A 27623-nucleotide genomic window follows, 5' to 3' on the forward strand; every position below is an offset into this window, starting at 1 on the left:
CAAGGAGCCCTTAGTGGTAAAGGCCCTGCTGCTATTGTGTGGCAGGATTGGATGCTTCCATGTATTCATTTCGGTTTAATGAAGGCGCATTCCTCAGAGGAGAAATATTTACATTCAGCTTCCCAGGTGGTCACCTTCACCCAGATGACACACAAACAGGCAGCCCCCCACTCCCTTTTCCAATCCAAACCTCTTTAGAGGGCTCAGGGAGGAGGGGAGCAAGGGGAGGGGGGGCTGCTGGGGAATAGAATAGAGAAGGGAACAAAATGCTAATAAATCAGCCAGCCAGCCCTTTTCCCCTCCCCTCTGTGGAGTCAATGGAAAGTGTCATTTCACATGCTAATCCCCCTCCGCTCTCTTCACAACACCTTTTCCGAAAAGTGTTTGGGAAAAGTCCTTGTGGCCCGTTTACAGCTCCCTGCCGCTTCGGATTCCTTCTTGTCTAAGGCCGCGCCCCGTGTGGGTCTCTCCCTCCAGCAGGGCTCCTTACAAAAAAAATCTCAACAAAGACTTTGGAGTTCATCAGCCTCCCACTGAAATTCACAGCTGCTGAACAAACTAATCCCCTCTCTTGGCCTTTCTTCCTTTCAATGGGTTCTTGGCTTCAAAGACACTTTGGGAAAGGACTTTGTGGGGACTCACACTGCTCCCTCAATAGAAGTTAGTGCAAGCATTATCTTCAGAGTAAGTGGCTTTACAAACAAATACTGCCTAACAATCTCTGCCCCTCCAGCTCCCCCAAACACACACAAGCCTAGCCTGCAGACATGATGTTATCTGCAACAGGATTAGAGCTCTGTTCTCTGTGTCCAAGGATCCTTTCCTACCACCCCCCCCAATTCTTTGTTAACCCAAAGGCCTTCTCACCTAACAGAAAACACTTTCTCTGTTGAGTGGCACAGGGATGCTGTGGTACCATGTGCCTACATGGGAGGAGGTAACACTGAGGAGCCACTGTCTGTAGACCAGAAGCTGGTACCAGCCAGCAGAGATAGTGCTACAAAAAGAGAAGCACTTTCCAGTGGGGCTTGCGAGGACATATACTACACCAGGGCCCCAGAGATGGAGCTTCTGCCACAAGCCTCTCAAAGATCCTCAAGTGGGTCACCTCACTTCCCTGTGCCTCATTTCCCTACCAAGAGTTTTAGGGACTTGCTGGGGTAAACCTGAAGCAAAACTGAGCAACAGTGGGACAAAGGGGCAAGGAGGAAGAACTCACAGCAAAGGAAAGATAAATAACCAGTCTCTGTGTGAGTCCATGGGTAGCTGTGCATGCTGGAGGGAACTAAAGTCTAATGCATCTGAGAAATACATGGAAAATCCATGCTTATTTCTCAGTGGTACGAGTGGGCTGAGTTAAAGAGAGGGGCTGGATTGCACAGGGTACTGCAACTGGATCTAGGAACACAGAATCTAAAAGATAGTAAGCTTGTTAAATGACCTCAGAAAGCTAGGACTTTCCTTATATACTTGTTAAGCAAATGCTGCCTCCAGGGCTACCTGCTCACTTGCACAGCATCAGAAGGGGTGATAACACAAATGCTGCCTTTGAAAATCAGCTTGCATCTCTCTGATGGAGGACAGCTGGGAGGCCAGACTGGTTGTTAACTTATCCCAAGATGGGCTGCAAAAGCTCTGCAAGACTCCCTTATGCTTGGTGTTTGCCTCTGCCAGCTGCAGAACTAACAAATGCTGTTTTTTCCTGAACACATGCTGTGTCCATAATACCCCATAACTCTCATAAACCATGGTCCTTCCCAGCAATGGCCCTTCAAATCTTCCCCATTCAAACAATCTTTCTCCATCCAAACAATCTTTCTCAACCTTTACTTCCTCCTAAGTCTTCCAATCACAAGCCAGGTAAGAGAGTCCTGCAAATTTCAGTTTCATGTGTACTGACTGGCTGCCCTGTACATATATATTAGCTAGCCAGCGAAAAGAAAACAAAATTTTTTTGAGATTACTTCAATCTTTTTGCAGAAGCTAGTTGGATTCCCCCCTGACTTTATCTCAGTACCAATGTTTCACTTCAGCCTTACCTCCTTAAAAGCTTAAAGGAAATCAGCCAACAGATTCAGAAGTTATTAACTAATGATAAGAACTGATAATTCAATAGTATAAATCTGATTTCCACACAGGTCAGATCCTCATCCTTAAGTGGCATGGCTTCAGTGGTGTAACACTGATTTCCAACACGAGAGGATCTCATTAAGGGCTCCCTGTTTACTTACTGACATACTCTCAACTCCCAATGTCAAGTGTAAAATCCCCAACAATGCTGTGATTCCCCAGGAGAACCTCAGTCATCCCAGGGACCTTCTTGTGTCTGATGCAGACAAACAGTCACAACTGAGATCGGTGATCTGGAGATCAGTTCTCTGACCCTGCAGCCTTAGGGAGTGGGTGAGGCCTGAGTCTCTACACCAGGACAGTTGCTGCCCACACCAGCAGAGCCCAGAATCTGGTTTGCCCCACACTGTTCTCAGTTGCCCCCCTCACCAAAGCAGAGAACTCGGCTCTCAGTGGGTGGCCCTGAAGACTGAGGAAGTCCCCTGTAGCCAGAGGGGACAAGCCTACAAAAAAAAAGCTAGCAGCATCACAAAACACAGCTTTTATTTCACTGTTCTGTAATCTCTCAGTGCATCAAACCGCAGCAATAGAAACAACACAGCAGCAACAAGGAGGCACTTTGACCTGGAAAGGAGAGAATGAGACGTGTCCTCTCCCTCCCTTCTCTGATTCTCCTCCCTCCTAATTCTCATGGTAGAGCAGGCTGATTCGTATAAGTCACTGAACCACAGGCCCATGATGGAATTATCACTCAAGCAGCAAGCAGAGGAAACAGGGGCTGGCTGCAGCCAAATGTCAGGAAGAAGCCTTACTCCCAGCTCGGGCCCAAGGATTATGCTGCTTTGTTAGCATGAAAGGGGATGAGAGAGAGGAAGGCAAGGAGGGAGGAAAAGAGGAAAAGACACACACACAAATGTGCCCTAAAATCCCATCTGCCTTCCCAGACTTCTTCCCCAGGACAGATATGCTTCATTCATCTATTTTAACCAAGAGGAAATGCCAGAGTGATGAAAAGCCTCAGCACAGCCATACCTGCAAGACCTGACAGCATCACCTCCTGCAGCATATTCCTACCACCATAGTGCCAAGGGGCCTTTGAGAGCCACTTCTGCACATATCTGTTAACACAAGCAGAATGAATGTACCACACTTGGAGCAATGAGCTGTCTCCCCCTACTCAAGTCTGTGCTGGTCAGAGTAGCTCGCGAGGATTCCTTATGGGACCTGAACAATTCCTGCTGCTCTTAAAGTCCCTAGACTGTCTGAAGAGCCTGATGTAAGAAGCCTTTAGATAACACCAGGGAGAAAAAGGCTAACTGTGCTAACACCGAGGAAGTAAAAAAGGCCAGGAGCCAGAGCGAGTGGCTTTTAGCCCAAATCCAGGATGTGACCAGCTCTGGGGAGAAGTGCACAGAACAGTCCAACCTGCTAGCATTCCTGAATCAGAGAGTCCCTGGAATTGGAAGGGGGGAACCAGCCCTAGGCCTGAAACATGAAGGGCTCAAGCCTGCAGCTTATGGGGGAAAAAGATATAAACGAGGGTGGATAGAGGATAAACAGGAGACTCGACTATGAAAAGAGGGCTGGGTGAAGAAGAGAGAGAACCAAAGCTAGCCCAGAGCAGTCTGTTAGTCCTAGTGGTAGCAGGATATGGGTGCAGAGGAGTGAGAAGGCGAGTCAAGGATGAGAATGAAGAGAAAGGAGGAACCAGAGGAGGGATCCTCACTGCAACTCAACAGAGCAGGAACACTCCATCTTAGGTCCCAAGGGAGCCCAGTTATCACTCGGGCAGTTTACACTGCAGCAGGGAATAGAGCCTGAGGCTCTTCTGTCTGGTGGCGCTGCAGGTGCCAGCCCTGTTTGTCTCCTAAAAAAAAAAAGCAACATCAGCCTGGGAGGGAAGGAGTTTCCCCTTTGTGCTGGGAATACAGGGAAGAGTGAGAATCTCCGTGCAACCTGGACAGCCTGAAATTTGAGATCCCTGGGCTGGGAAGCGGCCTCAGACTAATAGGAAAGAAGAGAGAGAAAGAACAGTCTCCAGGAGTCCCAGGCACCAGTGGGCTGTCTGGAGAGCGGATGGGGCCAGGTGTGCTGGCCCAGCACAGCTCCAGGCACTGGCACAGACTTATTTCTCCAGAGTCAGAAGGACAGTCCACAACCTGAAGCACATCAACAGGTGAGGGAGTCCACCAGCTCTCAGTGTGCACTGTTCCAGCTGCTCCACACTTTACACATTCAGCTTGCCAGCAATGGTCATGAGGACTTTCAGGATGGGCATGAAACCAGAGACCTCACTGAAACTGCTGCTGCTCACCACTTGGGTGTGAACCAGGAGACCCTGTTGGTAGTTCCTAGCCTCAATGCAGCGGGCAATTTCATGGAGACCCATGAGGATGGTTGGAGAGAGCTGTGGGGAGGGAGCAGAAATGAGTCAGCACGCTCAGCACTGTAACACAGGCCCCCCTCCCTCCACACCCTTCCCTCCTGTTTTCCAGCTCATCCTCAGCAAACAGGACCTACACAGTCAAGCACTGGCAGGAAGGATAGCCTGCTTCCTCCCTCGCTTTTCCAGCCTACAACAAACATTAATCTAATACCCAGGTTGGGCTACAGTGACTGCAGATCCTAAGTAATGACATTTCAGCATTACTTGAATATGTGATGCATCTGATGTCATGGGTCCATCTAGCACAGAATCCTGTCTCTGTTCAGGCCTAATATGGACACTCAGGGAAAGGGTATATGTTAAAAGGATTCTTCCCTTGATAGCTATTCCTCCAGCAATTGGCATCAGCAGCTTCAGAGTTTTCTACGCCAGAGATTACACTAGGTCCACACTTAACAACTACCCCCAGTTGCCCCTTCCCAGTTGGAACCTGTTTATATGCCAATATGCTTCCTGGGGGTAAAACCACCCTGCAGGTACCTCCCCAGCTTTTCCTTACACTATGTCTGGGCCAAGGTTAAGAGATAAGGCTGGCTGAATTCAACCTAGCTTTCTCAAAAGGATATGTGCTGGTAACACTGGAACAGACACCAAGGCCCACAACCGAGTGTAAAGGTGGGATCAGGAACCCAGCTGGACCACAAGGGATGGTGGCATCTACTTACCGCCTGCTCGCGGAGCTTCTCATACAAACACTCCAGCCGCTGCAATGCGTCCTCCAGCTTCCTTCGGGTTTTCTGAAGTGAAACAGGTATTGCTAGCTCTGCCAGAGCTTCAAAGCCACCTCTCCCAGAATCAAGTCATTCTCACTCAGTCCATCCCCTCCCCTCTTCTTCCCACAGCACCTTACAATTCAGCTGCATCTCAACCTCTGCCAGCCAGGGACTGTGATACAAGCCAGCCATGCCCTCACTGTGCACATATACATCCCAACACCCACCAAGCAGAGGCATTCTGGAAGGTTTCATGTTGCCCGCAAGCTCTGGGAAGACTTAGCAACCTAACACAATGCTGCAAACACTGCTTTTCTGCTCCCAGGCAGTCTGGCCTGATACATTCACGCAACGTGACATGTATGCCAAGAGCCTTCCAGTAACCAGGGTGGAGAAATTACAGTGGCTCGGACACAAAAGTTGTCTTTCTCTTCCAACCAGGATATCTCAGCCTTTCCCCCTAAGCTTGGAGGATAGCTGGTAATACCAGCTCTGCAGGAACTATCTACAGATCAAGCTGGTGAAAAAGGAAGCTGAATTAGCTGGATTGTTTCTTCTATTTTCCTCAGAGAAAAGAGTCAGGAAGACAGAACCATTGCTCCAGAGCGGCAATGAGAAGCAGTGGATAAATACATCTCAGTTCAAGAGATGGACAAACCTATGGCGTAAAGGAAGGAGGCAGATGGAGATTAACTTGGTGATAGGGGCATGACTCTTCCTCTCTTTTCCCAGTCAAAAGAAGGAAGCACCAATCAAACAACTACGAGGACAAAAAAGCCAAAGTTCAGAGAGGGGAGGACTTACTGGATCAGTGGCGACAGCAGAGCAACGTTGCACCAACCCTTCAAATGTGGCCTTCAGAGCCTGGTGCTCAGGGGGCACCTCCTTCCTCTCAACCCTCTCCACGGGTAGCTGGTGATACTGACAGAGAGAGAAGCAGCTGTATGAATGCAACAGGAGCATGAAAGGCTGGAGCAGGTAGATTCCCTTCCTGCAGCTATGAAGAGAAAGAATTTCACCCCTTCACAAACCCAGAGAATACCTGGAAACACAGTTAGATTATAATTTTCAGACTGTGGTATAGCTTCAGGCCTCTGTGGATTCCCAACTCCCAGCAGGCTGACAGCCTGCCTGGCCTCCCTCCCTTTTTTCACAGCCATACTCAGGTGTTATTTTCCACCCTAGCAATTCCTCTAACACTCAGGCAGCGATGTCTTATAAGGGCTAGGGAGCAACATAAGCCCTGCAGCTGCCAAGTAATAAGAATGTCAAAAGCTGAGTTGTTTTTCTACTTGACAAGGAGCTGGTGGCTGGGAAAGGCCCCACTTTCCCTGGGTACCTGCAGGCTGCCTTCCTTGGGTGCTCCTGGGGGTGACTGGCCAGATTCTTGCAACCTGGACAGCTGAGGATGGATCCCTTGGGGCTCAGCAGACAGGCTCATTACTGGAGCTGTGATGGGGGCTGGAGGAGTAAATTTCTCAGGCAACTGTCAGTAAAAAGAAAGAAAAGAAAAAAAAAAATCAAGAAAACAAAGTCCAAGTAAGGAGGGTGGTTTACACTTTCTGCAGTCAAATTCAACTCCCTTTCTAATTTGCAGAGTGCCCAGTTCTCAAGATGATGTGTAACACATCCCTGTTCTTTCAGGCCCCTGACTCAGAGCATGGGGCCCTTCCTCTTGCATCCTAGATGAACAGTCAAAGCGACAGCAACAAAACTCCTCTGGAATTGTTCAATCAAACAGATCCGTTGTCCCTGAAAGCACTGGTCCCCAGAAAGCTGCCTTGCCTCTGCGATGGCACGAGTCCTGAATGTAGAGATTAGCAGCAGTAAAGTGTCCAACAGAGCAAGTGTTGGGGAAAATCCCACGACATGGGGGGAGAATCCTCTTGCAAACACTTCATCATGCCCCTGCTAAGCCAGAGAGTCAGGACAGATTCACTCTGACGGGGCTAGATCAAAAGGAGATGGCTTTAACAAGAGGCTAATCCTGTTGTAGTGAGCACAGCCTGAAGCAGGTTCCCAGCTATGCTGCCAGAAAAAGGGCGAGAAGTCTGTTCCAAGCTAAAGAAGAGGAGTGGGGGGTGGGAATGGTGCCAAAGAAGCTTCTCATCACACCTGCCAGCAGGCAGCAGTCATAGAAATGGGGTACTGAGAACATTTGTTGCAAAAGAGCTCAGCTCACAGGTCCTCCAGCACAATCGCTACAAGGTAGAGAGCAGCAGGGCCAACATGGCAGGCAGCTCACGGCTACACCTGTCCCAACTTCTTTAAGCAGAATTGCCTTATCAGTTGGCATCAGCACCTGAGGAAAATCACTGTGGGTCTCACTGTGTTGAGGGGAAATGCTGCCCCCAACTGTCAGGTGTGAAGTAAGCGTGATCTCCCCACCCACTATCAAAAAATGTTTGAGGCCAAGGGGGTAAGATTAAATCCGTATTTCTAGAACCAAGTGACAGTAGCCAGCCCGGGGAAGTACTGACAGAGGATACAGCATCACAGATGATAACTTTTTTACAAAACAGCCACCCTGGAGAACTGCATGTGAGTTTGGATGGCAAAGGGTGAAGATAACTTAGACTCCAGTCCTAGCTATGCATGTAATGCAGAAGTAGACAGACAAACACGGAATGAGACCTGCTGAGCATGACCAGGAGCATTTTTATATGAATGCATCTGTTGCATGGAGCTCCCTGCCTAAAAGACAACCAATGTATATTGCAGCTGAAAGCTTACCTTTTTCTTTTGAAGGCTGCCTCTTACACCAGAGGGATCAGCCCAAGATTCCTGAGCTGGCAGGAGAGAGAACAAGACACAAATGTCAGACTTTGAGAAGGTAGCCACAGCAACAATTCATGGTTGCTTGCATGGTTTGGAACTTCCCTCAGCAAAAGAGCCCATGGCTCCAACTCCCCCCTCCTTCCACCTTCAAACCACTTCAACTGAGGAATTTCAAGCCCACCTCACAGGCCCAAGAACTGCTCTTGCTTCTCTTTCTTAATTAGATTCTTGGCATCCAAGTATGTGCACAGGCTTCATGAGGTGATGTCTGATCAGACTGAACTGGCACACACCCACTCCCACATAGAAAGATTTTTTGCAGCTACCTGAAACTTTCTGCATTTTGTACAGGATGCAGAAGTCAGCACAGGCGTCAGGCCTGAACCTTGGTCAGGACGTGCACATGTGTGCATGTCAGGGTTCAGGGAGCTCCTGGGGTTCCCCAAACAGAGAATCTAGCGCTGTGGTACCACAGCAAGGGCTACGTGATGGGTGAGAGAGGGCTTCTCATCAACACTGGCAGGAGTGCCTCATGGTGGCAGTCCACAGCAATGCAGGTTGCTGTGATAAAGAGGGGAAAAGTTAGGGGTGGGTTGAAATTTTCCCCTTCCAAAATCATGTTCAGAGCCAAAGCTTCACAATATTTGCTGGCTTCCCAACTAGAAGGGAATAGACTTAGCAAGTAAATGCATTGGAAGAAGAGAGGTGTCTCAGCAGACAATTCAGTGGTACCTACCCTTTAACCTCAGTACAGGTAATTAAAAATCATCAGACAACATGACATCAAAAGACTTGAGACCACACATCATTCTGCAAAAGTCAAATTCCAACTACCTTGTCTGCTGCTGTCTGTAAGGGTACTTGCATCTCTAGACAAAACCCCAGCGCTTCTTTTGTCACCGCAGTATTAATAACATCAAGCCCATGAGACAGGAATAATCTGTGAGAAAGTGGCATAATTCTAAGGGGCAATATCAGAATTGCTGGAGCTCAGTGCCACACTTAATGAGCCACTGATCCTTAACTGAGCTTGAAAAATCACAGGGGAAAGACGCAAAAGGTGCTTCATTACTTTAATTACCTTTATTATTAAAATTCTGGCAGCTTGTTTTTGTCCTCCCTTTTCCCATGATTTCAAGACTTGCTCTCTGATGAGTTTGGATCAGTAGTTTAATTAAGTTGGCGCTTATTTCTAGCTTGGGGATTCCGTGCCCTAGAACTCTGCTGGCCCCCACCGAGCCTGTGGTCTAGCAGATCCTGGCACTATTCCAACTGAGTGGCACTTTGAATCCTCACAGGAAACAGCTATTTAAATGATAGTCTTTAAGCCAGGCACTCAATCATCAGACGTGAGACAACAGGACCCTGCTGTATTTTGCTGGGGTGAAACTCTGACTTTCTTGCCTACGCTACTTGTGAAAGAGGATTTCTCACCAACCCTGAAAGGAGTGTCCCATGGCAGCAGTCGCCAGCAATGTCTGTCCTAGAAAAAACAAGACCATCACAGGCTGGATCCATGGATTATCCCAGCCAGAAAGGAGATCTGCCAATATGTTGCTGTTCTTCACCCCATTCCTAATGCTCCCCAGGAGCATGGGATTTCTGCAAGTGAAGATCTCTCTTCATTGCACTAGTGAGAATGTGTTCGTGAGCTGTTCAGATCATGTTGTGGAATTTCCAAATCAGGTAAGTTTGGCCAGTCAGACTGAGTGATTTTACAGTCCCTTTCCAGGCTAAAGAAAAGTACCCATCAAAACCAGAACAATAATAGCAGGCAATAAAGCACTCTCAAGGAAGCCAGTTTGCACTGCTGATCTGGGCATGCCATACACTGCCATTAAAACTGGGGGTAAATTCTGCCAGGAGAAGGGAAATTCCCAGCAGTGAATTCCCACAAGGCATCTTCAGCCTGAGGAAGTGATTGAAATCCTTACCATGGAATCATATTTCCTTTATCAGGGAAACACTGAGGTCTTGTTTTTCTGCTGAAGGGACAACTCCCTTTCTAGAGTCCAACTCCACACAGTAAGGCTTGCTTGGTGGTGTAAGTGGCTACCCAGTACTCTGATTTCCTAAATAAAGTTTAGACTCCCTAGATAATCTTTTTTGCCTGGCATATGAATTTTGGTGCAAGCAGCAGTCACTGTGCAGAGATAGCCCATTAAGACATTGAGCCTTACCCAACTAACAACGTAGACTGGAAGATACCTACTCTCCATCATCAATGAATCCCAAGAGGATAAATCAGTACAAAGCGTCTGTCAGAAAACCTCTACAGTCCAAATTTTCCCCAGCAGATGGACTGAGATTCAAAGTCAAACCTTGTCCTGTAACTACATCCAACACGGCTTTCCAGTTCCTCTTGGAACAGAGCCCCCACATTCTATCTGGGAAGCCATACTCCACCACTGGTCATGCTGAGACCCACCTCTTCCAAACCACCTGGAGAAAGCACAAGTGCAAGTAAAGCCATTCGTAAGGCTGGGAGTGTAACAGGGAGAAAATAAAAGATGAGTTACAACCACTGTCCTGTTCCTTGCCTAGAGGACCAAGAAAGGAAAAGGGGCTGCTTCCCTGTCCTGCTGGCCTAGCACCTGCTTGAAGGGACACAGAGACTGAGAATGCTCTAATTCCTCCAGGACTGGAGGAAAGTAGAGAAGGAAGAAGCTGGAGCCCCTGCTTTCTGTACCCAAACTCATCAATAAGAACACAGTGCTTTCATTTCACTTCCAACATCCCCAGCTGTCACCTACGAGTCCTCAGGATAAGTATGGCCACTACCTCAGCTGTGTAACTCCCCAGGCATGCAAGGAAACAACAAATAGCAATGAGCATGCACGCATGCACACACAGTAAAACGTGCGCACACACCCCACATTTCACTGGAAGCAGCAACGTTGCCTCCTCCACAGGTCTGGAGGCTTCTCTGGGTACTACCTGCATGATCCACGTGGGGATCTAGCCAAGGGAAGAAACCTGAAAATCAAGGCAGGGTGGGAGAGTCATCATCACCAACAGCTTTTACTCAGTGAGTAATGTTCCTGGTCTACTATTCCTGATAGCTTTTCAGAAGGAGTTTGTCGAGCCTTAGTGTGTAGTCCCCATAGGCTTCACACAGTGGGATTTGCTATCCTTGGTTAACCACAGCTCAGCAAGGGATTCCAGGTGGAAGCAAACCTCAAAGCCTCAGTTTCTTCACTCTCAGAATACATATGGCTTGGAGAGCATGTGCTCAAAAAGCCTAAGGATTGTCAACCTTGTTGTTAGGGATCTCCACAGCCTGCCTAAACATGTCTCTTGAGGCAGCAAAGAATTAACAAGCAGCAGATGTGGTGATGTTGTGGGAAATAGAAAAAGGGAATGCCCATCCACTGGAAACTAGGTCCAACAACACTCTTTATCATGCTAGCAAGGACTTCACAGTATTTGTAGGCTGGGCTGGATTCAAACTACAGACCCAGAGGGGAAAGGCTCCAAGTTGAGAGCACTGCACAGAAGAATCCAGAAGTGACTTCCAGGCAAGCACTTTATGGCAACAGGAAAAAATGGGGAGAACTAGAGCACAGCAGGCACAGGAATTTTATCCTGAAGTTAAGCAAGGGGCATCCCATGGACAGAGAAGCAGCATTTCAAATGCACTTCTTATGTAAGTTACAGAAGCAGGGGTGAAATCAGCAAGCCTTCCACCAGGCATTCCCTGGGAACCACCACCCTTTCAGTCAGAGCAGATCCCTCTGGAATGGATGACTACTAAGGGTGCAATGAGAACGTGAAGAGACAGCATCTTGTAACCACAACCTGGGGGACAGAGCAGCTGAACAAAATGGTCATCATTGCTGTGTTTCACCACCACAGCCAAGACTCAGCACAATGTGCCTGTAAGGTTAGCCTCAGCATCACATCCAGCCTTTAAGGTGACAGACCAGACCTCAGAAGGCCCATGTCCATTATGTACTGCAAACCACAGCCAGGAGTGTTCTGGACACACAAGTCATGCAAGAAGTACTTACCTGTGGGAGGAGGAGGAATGCTGGCTGCTGGCAGGGGCTTAGTAGATGGAGCTCCAGGACCTCCCTGAGGGTAAACCATGTTCATGGGGCAGCTGAAAAGTGCTGAAGAGAAACCTAGAGGAGACTGGCTTGCCGCGGGGAGAGGACAAGCTGCAGGAAGCTGAGGTGATGGGACTGAGGCTGGAGGGAAGAGGGCAGTTCCAGGTGGTGGAACAGGAGATGTCATGGGCATGGACTGTCCTGGCAGAGAAGGCTGGCTGGGGAAGGGAGCAGGACCAAGAGGTCTGACTCCCGCTGGCCCAAATGGCTGAGACTGGGACACAGCTACAAATGAAAAGGAGAGTGTATCAGCATCACTTGTTTCATGTGCAAACTACTCCTGATGTTCTTCTTCATGCTAGTAAGTCTGCCCTTCTCCAAGCCATACCCTAGAGTATCCATGCCAGGCATATCCCCCACAACCCAGGCTACATCAAACTCTGCCACAAAGTTAGCTGTGGCTTCTCCACTCCTATATATGCTTAACATCTATGAATGTGCAGCAACAGTTGCTAGAACTAGATGTGTCAGAAGTACAGAGAGGCCTCTCAGACAGCTAACTTGTTCTCTGAAACTACAACAGGCCTGTGAAGAAAAAAGTAGAGTGGCCATCCATATTGAAGGCTTTAGTCTAAGAAAATCCAGAGAATAAACACGACTATCAAACAATGCTTACCTGCCCCTGAAACAGTTGCTGGAACCAAGCCCAAGTTGTACTGTGGGTATGGGGGCCCTCTGGAATAGACACTTGTTTGAGGACCCGTGCTAGCCTGGGGAGGGGCAACATGGTGAGGTGTCATAGACATTGCTGGCACTGGCTGAGGTGTGAAGAGGGAAGGCACTGAAGGCTGAGAAGGTGCTGAAGGGGCAAATGATGACTGGTAGTTGGGCTGCAATTAAAAAACAAAGAACTTGCAAATGGCCAACATGGTCATGTACATACACACATACACACAGATGCACTTTCTATCCCTGTCACTTCTCAGGCCAGAGAAGATGCTGCTGCTGTCAGCACCCTGGATGGATTGTATCAAAGGCCTTTCCCACCACATAACTTGCTCAACAAGCTGGGACCACACTCTTCAGAGTATTCTCCAGCTCTCATAAGGATTAGTCCTCAGGAGCCAGTTCCCATACAGTGACTTCCTGGAAGCACAACCAGAGGAAATAATGAAGTAATAGAGGCTGGAAGAAAAACTTCCTGAAGTTTTCTTGTGCAAGAACTGAGATTAAGCCATGCTACGTTAATTTTACTGAGATATGAGGGTGAGATGGGCGTAGGAGAGTGAACCACAGCCCCCTTTTTCCCTCAGTATGTGAGATCTCAGTGGATCACTACACTTGTAACAGTCTCCTCCAGTGACTGTATGTGGGATAGGGCTTTGTGAAAAGATGCCAGACAGACTACTTTTGGATTATCACAGAGCTTATGTTTGCTCCAGTGAAGGACATCACTGATGAGTTCCTCAATGCCAGTATCATTTCAAATTACTTCATATGCCTTCCACAACCCAGTAAGTCTTTCTCCCTCTCCCCATGCCATGAACACCTAAGTTTAAGGCCTACCTTCTCTGGATGCCTGGGACCTGTTCTGTGGGCTGTTCCTTCAGGGGCAGAACCACCCCTGGCTGCTGGAGAAGTGTGTTTAATGACACCTACGTTGACACGAGTGTAGGGAAAAGGAGGTGGCTGCTGATCACTCACATTCTCTCCTTGAGCATGGAAAAGCCGGTCTCGTAGCTGTTCAATCAGAAGCTGAAACAAACTATGCTTTAGAAGAAGTGCTTTGGCAGTCTCAGACGGAAGGTCCTGAGAAGGCATTCAAAGCAGACCCTGACCTAAAGCACTGCAAAGGTAACCATTTCCCCAATACCACCAGGAAAAAAAAAACCCAAACAAAAACAACTTACAATTGTAAGCGACAATCTGGGACATGACCTGCCATATTTCCAGGAAGATGAATTCTCACCGATCCTTTCCCCAAACTTTAGACTTTTCCCTCCCCAACCCCTACCCGCATTTGGGCACTAGACAGATTTGTTTCAAACTACAAGGTGACCTCCCCATTCCCTTCCACCATCAGCTAGTTTCAGCAACAGATGCAGCTTCCCTGGAAAGCTGCTTCCCAGCATTGTTCTCCAGGAAACACTTTACAGCTCTATAGCTCCCTTCCTTTTCCCTGAATCAAAGGTACTACAGAGAAAAGGCAAATGAAGACTAAATCTGTGTCCTAGAAAAAAAAAACCCACACCTCTACTCTCAAGTTACCATAACTAAGGTGAAGCCTTAAGTCCTGATGCATGTCAAAACCCAAGTTCTCTCTCATACAAAGTATACATTTTCCCAATATACTACTCGTTCCCACAACAACTCGTTTCTCACTCACCTCTTTAGACCTGCTGGGTAGGTAATTCATTGCGGCTGCCAAGCATCCTTGTGATGCCAGGAGACTGGCATACTGGGTGATTCGTTCTGCCAAGACAGGGCCTGGTGCTTGTCCTGCTGTGCCTTGGATCATCTCAATGGACCTGCTGAGCACCATCACCTTCTCTATGAGATCCTGAATAAGCCAGGGGGAGGGAAGAAATTAGACCATTCAGAATCTGACTTGCTTTACCAGTCCATCTTATGCTGAGAAAATACCATATGGCTTTTCCCACTTTCAATCCACACCAGGTCCAGTGTGAACAGAAGTTACTTCACTCCGCACCAGATAGTACTACTGATTACTGTTTCCTCAGGTGCACTTTGTGGAAAAATCAGGAATCAGGAAGCAAACCCTGGCACTGCTACTTTTATGGTAGGGGTAAAAAGAAAATCAGAAGCCACAAGGACATTCCAAGCAACTGTGATCTTTTTACTAGGAAGTTACTACTGTGACTTTAGGAGTTACAAAGTATCAGCTTGGAAGTAAAGGATTAAAACCATACCAGGAGAAATTCACTAGGGAAAACTACTACTGCTGACAAACAGACCAGAAGGTTTTTAGTTATTGGAAGCTCCTTCAACTCCTAGAAATCAAAGTAACATTTGTATCTGTAGAATGATATATGCATCACTGGCTGATAACTGATAACTGGGAGGATGCCCGTGTCAAACATAACCAGGAATGCTGAAGATGGCTTTTTGTTGCTGTTATTCACTAGTGGGGTGGCAAAACCAGGGAACTCCATAGCAGAGGGCATTATCTGCAGATATTTGAATGGAAGATTTGTCTAGCTCATTCTAGCAACTGGTGGACACAATAGGGGTTAGTGACTTAGCCAGGACTGGTTTAAGTGTAACAGGTAGGTAACAACAGTGACTTAGAAGCCCTGATTCATCTGCAAGCTATGACTTACCGTACATGATCATTCTACTTGCAGTGGGAGTAATACAGTCAAGACTTTATTTTTATTTTGCCAGAGGCTGTTCTGAAGGTCCAGTCATTTAACTGGAGCATTACAGTTAGACATGATAAGCAGAGCAGCAAATGTACTCCCACGCAACTGCCAGCAAGAAAACAGGTACAGTCTAAACTTCCCTGACTAAAAGGAAGCTCAGAGATGACATCAGTATACACAGGTAGACAGACCATAACTCCTGTCCACGGCTGGATTTATGTGCAATGCCATCAGCACTCTCTAAACACACAAACCCTCAACATTTCAGAGTGCAAGTCTCCTGTAGATGTAAACCCGTAATCAGGCTAGAAGGAGCTACCTTGGTGACTATGAACAGGTCTCCACTGTCTGCTGGAAGCCAGATACTCTGTTTGATGGGATAATGCAAACAGATCAGGGCTACCAGACTGGCATAAAGAGGAGTCAAACCAACGTTATAGCACCTGTACCTGCAGGGCAAGGGGTGACGAAGTCTCATGGTTTTTTACCCAGCATTCCACCAACCTCTCCACATTGCCTGATGAGATATAGCAGAGGCAGGCATCATTGGACAGGGCTGCATCTCCCTCTGACTCTAGACGGGCACCCAGCATGTCTAGAGAGGAAAAAACACAGCCAACATTTAACACACTCTCTTTTTGAAGAACTCATTAACCCCAATGCTCATCTCTTAGCACTCCTAGTCTGGCTTGGCATGAAAAGGTGCTGACAGCTTTGGATCTGCACCTAATTCTTGGACAAGATAGAGAAATGGGCACCATTGAGGAATCCCAAAGCCAACTTAGTTGAAAAAAGAAGCAATTTTTTATATATCTGCCAATTTTTACATGTCTACCCAGACATATAAAATAAAGAAAAACCCTTAAAAATAACAGGTGGACTAACTGAAAAAAATCCAATGCTTTCTCCATTCCAAAGAGGTGTGGGAAACTCCAGGCAACAACAGTGTCCAGTACCAGAGACAGCTAGTAATCTGGTAGTTGTCAGTGTTTAGCAAATGCTAGGAAATAAAGGTGAGCTGGAGCTATCACACTATTGCCACCACTACTTTCCACCCCTACATTTTGGTCTGTAAAAGATGTAACGTTTTCTTGCATTTCAAGCTGTGTCATCTTACTTGTATAAAGTGCTGGCATTCCTCCAGCAGGACTTAGCTGTTCCCATCAGCCAGGAGCTAGTTCCCAGCTCAGCAACATGAGTAACTGCATCAGATTCAGTCACTAGATTGTCCTTGAACTCTGACTCTCAGAACAATCAGTTGCTGAGTATGTTGGACTATTAACAGGACTGAGGACAATACTGAAGTAATCAAACATTGATTAGCACCTGTTTCTGACCTTAAAAAGGAAGGGAATGTGCTGGAACCTCTTTCAGGTGGAATGAAGTCACCTAACCTTTTACTGTTCAAGGAAATCCCTTTCTCCCCAAAATAAAATAATAAATATCACTCTCTTGGTGTCCAAGTCTAGTGCCATCCTGTTTTTTTTTCCATGCTAGTGGTAAAGATGACAGGAAATATCAGCACATATAACTTTACACTATTACTCTCAGCCACATTGGGCATATATTATTCTCCTAACTCAACAGTCCACACTTATTTAATAAGTTCCAGCTAGCTGTAATGAGTAAGTATGTGCTTTCCTTCCTCAACAGTATCCACTTCTTTCTGTAAGCAGTCCAGAGTTGCCCTCCTCTAAGGGAAATTGTATCAAAACATAATACACTGCATACCACAGAGCTGGGTATAGTCCTCATGCTTTGAGTATGTTAACAAGATGGCCAGTGCCTCCTTCCAGCTCTGTAGATCACATGTGCAAACAATATCTTGCCAGTTCTGCTGCACAATGGAGGAAAGCAGCTGTAAGGGAAGCAGAAGGCCTGACAGTCACTGAAGACAAAGATAAGCTGACTGCTTAAGCAAGTGCACCCACAGGGATAGATCACTTTCAGGCACAGTTCCCACTATGCAGCAACTACCCCACTGTACGTTAAGGTCCACCAATCCCAGCACCCCAATGTTAACAGTAATTGGAATCCAATGCCCCTAAATAAAGTAAAAAAGACCAACAATGCACTTAAGAGAATATGGGAACTGCCACACTAGACAAGGCTAAAGAACTTCCTTCTCCAAGTGACAGAGGAGCTAACAAGGAGAGGTGCTATAATGGACCTTGTTCTCATCAACACGGAGCAGCTAGTGGGGAGTGTGAAGCTCAAGGGCAGCCTTGGCTGCAGTGATCATGAAATGTTGGGACTTCAAGATCCTTAGGGCAACAAGGAGGTCACACCACAAGCTCACTATCCTGGACTTCAGGAGAGCAGACTTTGGCCTCTTCATCAATCTGCTTGGCAGAGTAACATGGGATAAAGCCGTGAAGGAAAGAGGGGCCCAAGAAAGATGGTTAATATTCAAGAATCACCTCCTCCAAGCTCAGAAGTGATGCATACCAACAAAGAGGAAGTCACATAAGAACGACAGGAGGGCTGCATGGAAGAACAAGGAGCTCCTGGATAAGCTCAAACACAAAAATGAAGCCTACAGAAGGTAGAAGCAAGGACAGATAGACAGGGAGGAATACAGGGAAACTGTTTGAGTGGGCAGGGGTCAGTTAGGAAGGCCAAAGCCCTGATAGAATTAAATCTGGCCAGGGACATAAAGGGCAAGAAGAAAAGCTTCTATAGGTACGTTGGTGATAAAAGGAAGACTAGGGAAATGCAGACCCGCTCCGGGAGGAAACAGGAGACTTGATTACCTGGAATATGGAGAAGACTGAGGTACTCAATGATTTTTTTGCCTCAGTCTTCACTGGCAAGGGCTCCAGCCACACTGCCCAAGTCACAGAAGGCAAAGGCAGGGACTGGGAGAATTAAGAACTATGCACTGTAGGAGAAGATCAGGTTTGAGACCATCTAAGGAACCTGAAGGGGCACAGGTCCATGGGACCTGATGAGATGCACCTGAAGGTCCTGAGGGAACCAGCAGATGAAGTGGTTAAGCCACTATTCATCATATTTGAGAAGTCATGGCAGTCTGGTGAAGTTCCTACTGACTGGAAAAGGGAAAACATAACACCCATTTTTAAAAAGGGAGGAAAGGAAGACCTGCAGAACTACAGGCCAGTCAGTCTCACCTCTGGGCCTGGCAAGATGATGGAATGGATCCTCCTGGACACTATGCTAGGGCACATGGGAAATAAGGAGGCAATTGGTGACAGTCAACATGGCTTCACTAAGGGCAAATTGTGCCTGGCAATTTTGGTGGCCTTCCACAACAGAGTTACAACATTCGTGGATAAGGGTAGAGCAACTGACATCATCTACCTGGACTTGTGCAAAGCATCTGACACTGTCTCACAGGACATCCCTGTTTCTAAATTGGAGAGACATGGATTTGATGGATGGACCACTTGATGGATAAGCAATTGGCCGGATCATCACACTCAAAGAGTTGCAGTCAATGTCTCAATGTCTGAATGGAGAATGGTGACAAGTGGTGTTCCTCAGGGGTCAGTGTTGGGATCAGCGCTGTTTAACAACTTTGTTGGTGACATGGACAGTGGGATTGAGTGTACTCTCAGCAAGTTTGCCGACAACACCGAGCTGTGTGGTGTGGTTGACACACTGAAGGGATGGGATGCCATCCAGAGGGACGTTGACAGGGTTGAGAGGTGTACAAACCTCATAAAATTAAACAAGGTCAAGTGCAAGGTCCTGCACATGGGTCAGGGCAATCCCATGCACAAATCAGGCATGAGACCCAGCAGAGAAGAACCTGGGGGGTATTAGTAGATGGAAAACTGACTATGACCCAGCAATGTGCGCTCACAGCCCAGAAAGCCAACCATATCCTGAGCTGCACCAAGAGGATTGTGGCCAGCAGGTCAAGGGAGGTGATTCTCCCCCTCTACTCTGCCCTCACATGGAATATTATGTCCAGCTCTGGGGCCCCCTATATAAGAAGGACATGGAGCTGCTTGAGTGAGTCCAGAGGAGGGCCACAGGGATGATCGGGGGGGCTGAAGCACCTCCCTTGTGAGGACAGGCTGAGAGAGGTGGGGTTGTTCAGCCTAGAGAAGGCTCTGGGGAGACCTTATAGTGGCCTTCCAATACTTAAAGGAGCCTACAGGAAAGATGGGGAGGGACTCTTTATCAGGGAGTGCAGTGATAGGATGAGGGGCAATGGTTTTAAACTGAAAAAGCGTAGATTTAGATTAGATACAAGGAATAAATTCTTTATTGTGAGGGTGGTGAAGCACTGGAACAGATTGCCCAGAGAGGCTGTGGCTACCCCCTGCCTGGAAGTATTCAAGGCCAGGTTGGACAAGGCTTTGAGCAACCTGGTCTGGTGAATGGTGTCCCTGCCCATGGCAGGGAAGATGGAGCTAGATGATCATTAAGTTCCCTTCCAACTCAAACCATTCTATGACCTATCTAACACACTTCCTGTTTTCAGAGCAGCTAGTACCAATGACTGGAAATATGTTAGAATATCCCAACCACAGTTACGCTTCTTCATTTGTCAGTTAAGAAGCTAGGACCTTCATAGCTGAGCTGTAAAGGGGCAGTATGCTACACGTGTTACAAGCACAGGGAACTGAAGCAGAAACCATTATATTAAAAAAAAAAAAACCAGGAAGAGAGAACACAGACATTCTAGGTGGGCAACATGAAGTTTTCATAAACCTGCTGTGAGATTAGAGTAAATGTCTAGTCAAGAGGAGATGCACAAATTTGATTCTGCTGACATTCTACTTCTGGCCAAAGCATTTCCCACATATATTCAGACAAACATCTGCCAAGATATTGCACACCCTCCCCTGCTCAGTCAGTACACAAAAGTTGTCACTTACCAGGGAGAGCTTTGTCTTACGCTTAGCAAAGTAGCGCTTCTCGGTCTCCTTTAGGAGGTTCTCCCCACCAGCTATAGCTAAGATGATGGCATCAGCAAAGCGCTCTGCCCGCATGCACAGCTCCACTGCAGCCTCAAAATTCCCCAGCAAAAGGGCTTGGCTGATGAGTCCATCTGTATCTACAGAGGTGAGAAGTGGAGTTAACCCACAGGGACATCATCCAGATGCATTGATAATGATCGATTTAAAAAGCAGGCAGTAAAAAACAGTAACATATGGAAAGCCAGCTAAAAGAAGTTTTGGAAACCCAAATCAGGTTTTGCACTTTAAAAAAAAAAAAAACACTGACTTGACAGTAAGTGTTCCATCATCTAAAAGATTCTTCTATACTTTTAACAGCTCTTTTAGCTGTGAAGAGTATTTAATGCTGAGAGATGTTGCATGACACTGGCAGAGGTCATGTGTTTTAAAAGCATTTGCTGGAGCGGACCAGATTCTTCCTGCTATCTCTAATTTTCTGGTTTTCCCTTCCCTCACCTTTTCCTAAGAGGGCAGAAACACATTTTATGTAATGTACCTTCTGTGACAGGAATCTCCAATGTGCTCATATTCTGTGGGATGAGGTTGTCAAAGAAGGCTGAAGAGGAGGAAACAGCAGCTCCATCATCAGTGGAATTTATCAAAAGCTGTGCAAAGAGTACAAGAAGTTAATTCATTGAACACACATATCCCTTTCAAAACAGTTTAATGGATTACTGAGTGGATGGGGCTGCTCTCCATTTGCTTGAGCATGCTCATATAAATCTGATTTCAACCTGGAAACCCATCATACCTCCTGTCACTACTCTGTCAATGTGCACAGTTTCACCAGGGCAGCAACAAGAGCAGTGTTGCTATTGACAAATCTTAGGAGATTGACAGTGTAAGACATGCAATGCCAACAGTCTCGTTGGCCAGCATTCATCAACTCAACTTCCAGCCCTTGAGCAAGCTGAACAATTTTGGACGGAAAAAGGACAAACCCAACAAGTGATATTTGTAACTAACAGGCAGGATCACAGCCCTGCTTGGTGGTCTGTTGAAATGCAGGACACAACTGCTACTCCTAGAATATCTCAACAAGTGTTTAAGGTTTGTGAAGATTATTAATTTGAGGAGAGCAGTTTTAGACACCTTAGAGGAGCAAAATTTACAGTGCATGGTGAACCAAGCCTTAGAAGGCATCTGAAGATGGACATCCCAAAATCATGTGAGAATACATTTCAAAGGATAGAGGTGAAAAAAAAAAAGAAGTGCAAAGGAAATACCACAGCAGAGCCTTCACAGAGGAAATCCAGAACTATAGCATGAAGTTAAGCTGGGGTGAGGCTAATTTTATCACTGAAGAAATCAGCACTGGTGAAGCAAGCCTTCTTGCAGCATTAACAGCCAGGAGTCCATCCTCATCATTCACTGACTTGTTTTAAAGCCAGGAGGGACTGGTATGATTGTTTAGTCTAACCCTGTGAGGGTCTGACAGGACTGTGAACTGCCCTCTGCGATGCCTGCATTGAACCCAACAACTTGTGGTTGGAATTAAACCTTCCTGTTCATTCTCCCCTCCACTGCACTCCCAGGCTGGCAAGATGTACAGCACATACCTGATCTGGCTGTGAAGCATTTGTCTCATCTACCTCAGGAAGGGACTGTTTATCTGGGATCCCATTACTCAAACATGAGGTGATCTAGAAAAGCAACAAACATTCACAGAGTGAAGCCTCTATCAAAGTTAAACACCTGGGCAGCAAAGCCACCAAGTGACTGACAAGCCCCAGACACAATTCCCCCAGCTCTTTCACCAGTTTGAAAAGTTTCACCTCTCCCTATTCCTGGCTGGTTGCCTATCAGAGGTTATTTATCATTTTCAGAGCTTTGCCCATGCTGCTGCAAGAGTTTCCTCCCCTGCAGCTCCATCAGTGCTATGCCAGACTGTCTTAATCTGTCACTTTCTTCCTGGCTGAGGAATCCTGAGATGCAGGGAGCTGGATGCTAGAAGAAGCTCTCACAACTGCACTGCTGTTATACACTTTCCAGAGCACCAACAACTGGAAGCAAGATAACTGGGCTCAAGAGCCCTTTGGTTTGATCCAGTACAGCTACAGTTATATATAGGCTTAAAAGTGCCCGCACTTGCTTTTTAATGGGGGATACTTGAGGTGCCTCTCAGCTGAAGTTTCATTTTTGTGTGCTGTGATTCAGCCATTTCTAGCAGGGACTCTACAACTCTCCTGTAGTAGCTTTAGTCCTGTAAAGGTTTCTCTCTATTGGAAAGGCCCCTTACCTTTTTTTGCAGATCCTCTTTACTGTAGCCCAGAAGCTTGAGGAGTTTAGTCCTGGACTCCTGCTCCAGATTCACCTGAATCCCAAAGGATATTGAAAAAGACAAGAAAATTTGTAAAATCCTATACATATACACACTGCCAACAGTTGGCTGCTTCTGGCAGCAGCAAAGTTTAGACCACAGTATATATAGGTAAGGAACTGAACTATGACTAGTCTACCTAATAACTACTGTAGGAAAATCTATGGAATTAAAGTTATAATCATGATAAAAGAGTGAAATTCAAATTTGTCACATAGTTACAATTGAGGTACAACTGTATATCAAGGCTATGACTGAGAAGGCTATTTCCTTGAGAAATAATAACAGTCGAGCTCCACAGGTGGCAGGCAGATGTAGCTTGGCAGTGGGCTGAGATGAGAAAATCCTGTTTAGCACCTTGACTGGAAGCCCAAAGGAGTTCACCAAAAAGACCACTTCTCCTGAAAAATAAGGCAACCTCCAAGACCTCAGCTGCAAAAAACTATCTTTAGACAAGTAACTAGCTAGTCCATTCAGTTCCATTTTACATCTTAAAGAACAGGAATATAAAGGACTAGAGAGGACCATAATGAACACATTGAACCTCAGGACTGCAAAAGAACTGACCTCTGTGTTTCACCACAGTTATCCTACCTTCAAGAAGTTCCAAAGGTTCTCATCAAATGGTAACTTGGCTGTCTGGATCTTGCCCTGGCAGTAATCAAGGAGGTTCCCTGACTGCAAGGCCATCTGCAGTTCTCTGGATCGGAGCAGGAATTCAGTTTCAGTAGTGACTTGACTGATGAATACCTGGTGTGGGTAGGTCTGCTGCATTTGCTGTCCAGGAACTTTGTTAAGACCAAAGGAAATAAGTTTTCCTCCAAACTGAGAAAGACAGAGGGAGATACAGTAAGCATTCTTATGAACAAAGATGAAAGCAACTCACTTAGCTCTTCATTCAGCAAGGTGGACTCAAGCTCCAGCTGCGATCACAACAAACTCAAACAGTTTAATGTATATGGATGGTAGGGACATTGAGGGAGTTCATATCACAAGCCCTTCAGCTGCAGATTGATAACCCTGACACTTGTGCATGTGCTCTCAGGCCTAGCCAATTGCAAATGCCAGAGGTACAGAGGAAAAAGTACCATTTGGAACTATTTGTTCTTTTCTGACATGGAAAGGCAGGCTGCAAGGATAAAAACTCTCACGCGAATGGCAGGCACTAGACAGACAGAGAACAAGTCAAGCCACAGGCTAAAAGGACAATTCAGCCTTTCAATTTAGGAGCAAAGAGTTGAAGAAAATGAAATACCTGGATCGGAAGCAGAAAGACAGAGGAGAATGGGAATGCATGTCACAGCCTTCAAAGGACAGCTTTATCAGTTTTCCTTAGCTTTGTTAACTCTTACTTATAACCTCCCATTCTCTGCTACAGGGCCCTTTCTTGTTGGAAATATACTTGAACGTTGAGCAAAAGAGCTTTGCTCCATGGGACACCACACTGTAGAGCATTAAACGGGCACTAAAACAACTAGCAGGAGGAGGATAAAAAGGTTTCTTTAGCGAAAGAAACGGATTGTCTCACAAGATGACACAACTGTTGTATTTCAAGCAAAGGATGCTCCATTCACTTACTGCAAATGAAACCCCCACAGGTCTGCGAATCCACTTGGGTGGCTTTTTTAATGGTGGAATCAAGGTGGTCTGAACTACTTGCTCTGGCACCTGCAGAGGAGGAAGGATCTGTCCTGTGCCGAAGGGATCCAGGTTGTTGAAGGAGGAAGAGATCTAAAATCAGATGGAGAAAGGAATAAGATATAATTCAATTCCTCTCTGTACAGAGTAAACACAAAAAACTATTGTTTAGTAATTAGTTACTTTCCACCCTGATGAAGAAAAAGGCTATTACAGCACCTCTTCCTGGAATACCTCCAAGCCCCTATGTGAGAGAAATGGTATTTCCAAACAGTTCCAGAAATTATTTCTCAAGAAAGCTTCACCTTGAGAATTTTTCAAGTAATTTTTTCTTAGCAAGATGGAAATTCCCTAAAAAACACTGCTTGGACTAGCACCCAGCTCATAAACACAGGAGTTACAAAATTACTTGTTTTATGCAAGATAGTGACAACATATGGTCAAAAGTTGTCCAACTTATTCCTTGTTTTGCTCACAAAGGAATGCTGACTCCCTCTCCGTTACTGGGGTCTTTCAAACGGCTTAGTTTTAAGGACTGTCTCAAGGTTTTATAGCTTAGATGAGGCTGGTGAAATAAGATCTCCAGACTTTCCTGCCTAGACAAGACAGTGTCAAAAGTGGCCTCTGATCTAGATTTTTGACATTTAGGAAGTCAGTGAGCACATACACGATGCTGTTCACAAGCATTCTTAATTGTTAACATTGTTGGCATAGATTTGCTGTTTGCTAAAGATAACCCTGTTCAAGTCTGACTGGACCATAGGGCATAGCTCCAAAATACAGCTGACCAGCATACCTGAAAAGAAGCAACACAATGCTCAGCGAGCTAAGGTTGCCAAACAAAGAATCACAGGCAAGACCTACATATTTTGTCTTTCAAATCTTTCTTGAGGGGAAACCAATTCCACAGAAAGACCATTTCCTGGAGGAATGGCTTATACTTAACAGATCAGTCACTCTAAACCTTCAAAAAATAAATACACACTACCAAGGGTATCAGGAACATCAATCACGAGGTTTTCAACAGAGTTTCTGTCCTGATACCATGGAATCCAGAGGAAAGAGACCTCTTGGTCACAAACTACCTGCACCCATAACTGACATTATCTCTTCCTATTTTTGTTCTTATTTGTTATTCTATTTATCTAGGAGTTACTCTGCCCTGCTGTTCTCCAACTGTGAAGAGTGGAAGTGTGGCGCAGGCACATGAAGAATGCACAGAAAGAAAATTCTCCATGGGTTAAACAAATCCTTAATCTCCTCCAGCTGTTGCTTGATAAAGTATTTTCTTTCTCTTGCAAATCCTATGAAACTGAACTCAGTCAACTGTAAATGACTATATAAATAACACTTAAGCCAGCTCATATGTATACTCTTAAAACCTGTATTGTAAGGCATTTGTTGGCTGAGAGAGAGGGAGGGAATTAAAAGACTAGACACCAGATTAAAAAAATTTTAGACAGTACTGACATTTAATCTGTTCAGAGTTTGCCCATCTATTCATTGGCTAAGTAATGGGTTTCAGTATCAAAACATTAACATGTTCCAAGCTACAGCAAACTGACTTGAGGAAAATTGCTACTAGTGGCTTATGAACTACTTCTAAAAATTCTCTTCTGAGGTAATAACAAATAACTTATTGTATTAATTAGTATCAATGTTTTTAACTTTAACCTAATGACAAGACAAACTTGTTGCTCTAACAGGTGTGCTGCTTTATTTTTAGTCTAGCAGTAATAAACATAAAACATACATAACATTAAAACTACAGTTGATCTTGGTTCTTTTTACACACTTTAATGAATTTTACAAGAAATACTGAGATGCCTTTGTCAAGCAATGCAGTCCCTTTGGGACTTAGTGGATATTAAGTCTCCAAACCGGTAGCTTCTGGTTCCCACACCATACAGCTATATGTCCTGTGGGGTGGGGCAGACTGCATCACTTAAAAATCATACTGTTACACACGTGTGCTTCTAACGCTCTCAGAAGTCAGGTGAGTAATTGCCAATCTGTCAAGCTGTAACATGTTCACAGGACTTTACCTTGTCAGCCTGTGTCTTCTGCTGAGCTTCAAGGTTCCCACCCATAACAGAGTAAATGTTGATCCACCCATCAAAAGTGGCAGCAGAGAAGACTGAAGGATTCCTAGGACACCACTGGACATCAAAGCACCACTGACTCCGAATGGGCAACTCATAAACCACCTATCACAGAAAGAGAGAAGGCAGAAGAACAACACTAATAGTCCCCTGTTTTCCCCAAATTACTTCCCCGCAGCAAGTATGTCACACTTTATTTACAAATCACCATTGTACACAAGTCTCTTATGTTTGCTTCTTGAAGGATGCATTGCAACTGAATTATAGAGCATTGAATACAAACAGCAGAAAGCCACAGAAAGCTGCTACACTACAGGATTCCGATTGTAGAACAAACTGCAAAAGCAACAAGGGAGTACTGTTGCACCCACTATTAACCAAGGGAGACACACCAGAAAACAACCCAAGAAAACCAGAAGCCAAAAGGCAAGAAGGTGTCCTGAGCAAGAATATATAAACAGAAAGAATAGTCTGAATAACAAATTTGGTAAGGAAAATAAAAGCCCACAGAAAAAAAAAGTAGAACAAAAGAGAACTTGAATAGCTGCAGATGAACTATGACGGATATTGCAGCCAACAAGTTTCTGGTCCAGCACTCAAAAATCCAAAGTTCAATTCACGGACCAGTCACAGACTTCCTGCCTGACACTGGGCAACTCATTAACACAACCTTGACTTTGAACTTCCAGTCTGTAAATTAAGAGATTTCCTTTGTGCCTCACAGGCACAAGGCACAGAGAATCACAGCTTCCTTCTTTGTGGGAACATGATCTGCATTTTCTGTTCCCAGGTATAATACCTTGCATTTCTTATATTAAAATATAGATTGCTAAATTAAAAAAACAAAACAAAACAAAAAAATAAACGACCAAAAAAAATTCCCAAATATCCCCAAAAAACAAAGAAACCAACTCTCCCCCCAAACTCACCAGATCAGCCATTCTGTATAACTGTACTGTCCTTACTATTGAAAACCTTCCCAATTTTTGTATCACCTGAAAATTTTCTGTTCATTGGTACCAAGTCAAGAACATCCCCCTAACAATAGTTTGTGCATAAATGCCCAAGCTGAATTCAGACTGCAGCAGCGTGCCTATAAAGATGAGCCATTTGCACTAAAATAGTTTTTTTTTTTAATTTTCCCGCTAAAACAGTTAAAAGCCTTTAGTAAAAATTAGACTTCAGGAACATTT

The 27623-nt window shown here is 45.6% G+C and overlaps 1 protein-coding gene across 3 annotated transcripts in view; it reads right to left on the reverse strand.

Moving 5' to 3' along the window:
• Positions 1 to 2596: 2596 nt before the first annotated feature.
• SEC31B (SEC31 homolog B, COPII coat complex component) overlaps positions 2597 to 27623 on the reverse strand; it is a 35704-nt gene continuing 10677 nt past the window's right edge. For 2 of the 3 annotated variants that reach the window (XM_042785221.1, XM_042785747.1), the window contains 19 exons: positions 26374 to 26535; positions 24269 to 24421; positions 23285 to 23515; positions 22610 to 22684; positions 21930 to 22013; positions 20867 to 20975; positions 20290 to 20468; positions 17171 to 17297; positions 15889 to 16034; positions 14443 to 14616; positions 13623 to 13811; positions 12733 to 12946; positions 12018 to 12341; positions 10879 to 10983; positions 7963 to 8018; positions 6569 to 6715; positions 6034 to 6150; positions 5182 to 5253; positions 2597 to 4477 (listed from right to left, as the gene is read on the reverse strand). In XM_042785221.1, the coding sequence (XP_042641155.1) occupies positions 4298 to 4477; positions 5182 to 5253; positions 6034 to 6150; positions 6569 to 6715; positions 7963 to 8018; positions 10879 to 10983; positions 12018 to 12341; positions 12733 to 12946; positions 13623 to 13811; positions 14443 to 14616; positions 15889 to 16034; positions 17171 to 17297; positions 20290 to 20468; positions 20867 to 20975; positions 21930 to 22013; positions 22610 to 22684; positions 23285 to 23515; positions 24269 to 24421; positions 26374 to 26535 (2844 nt within the window). In that variant the 3' untranslated portion in view covers positions 2597 to 4297. The remainder of the gene's footprint in view (positions 4478 to 5181; positions 5254 to 6033; positions 6151 to 6568; positions 6716 to 7962; positions 8019 to 10878; positions 10984 to 12017; positions 12342 to 12732; positions 12947 to 13622; positions 13812 to 14442; positions 14617 to 15888; positions 16035 to 17170; positions 17298 to 20289; positions 20469 to 20866; positions 20976 to 21929; positions 22014 to 22609; positions 22685 to 23284; positions 23516 to 24268; positions 24422 to 26373; positions 26536 to 27623) is intronic. The other variant, XM_042786258.1, reaches the window with a different exon arrangement.

Source organism: Tyto alba, unplaced genomic scaffold (genome assembly GCF_018691265.1).
Source record: "Tyto alba isolate M040663 unplaced genomic scaffold, T.alba_DEE_v4.0 Super-Scaffold_1, whole genome shotgun sequence".
Lineage (NCBI taxonomy): Eukaryota > Metazoa > Chordata > Aves > Strigiformes > Tytonidae > Tyto > Tyto alba.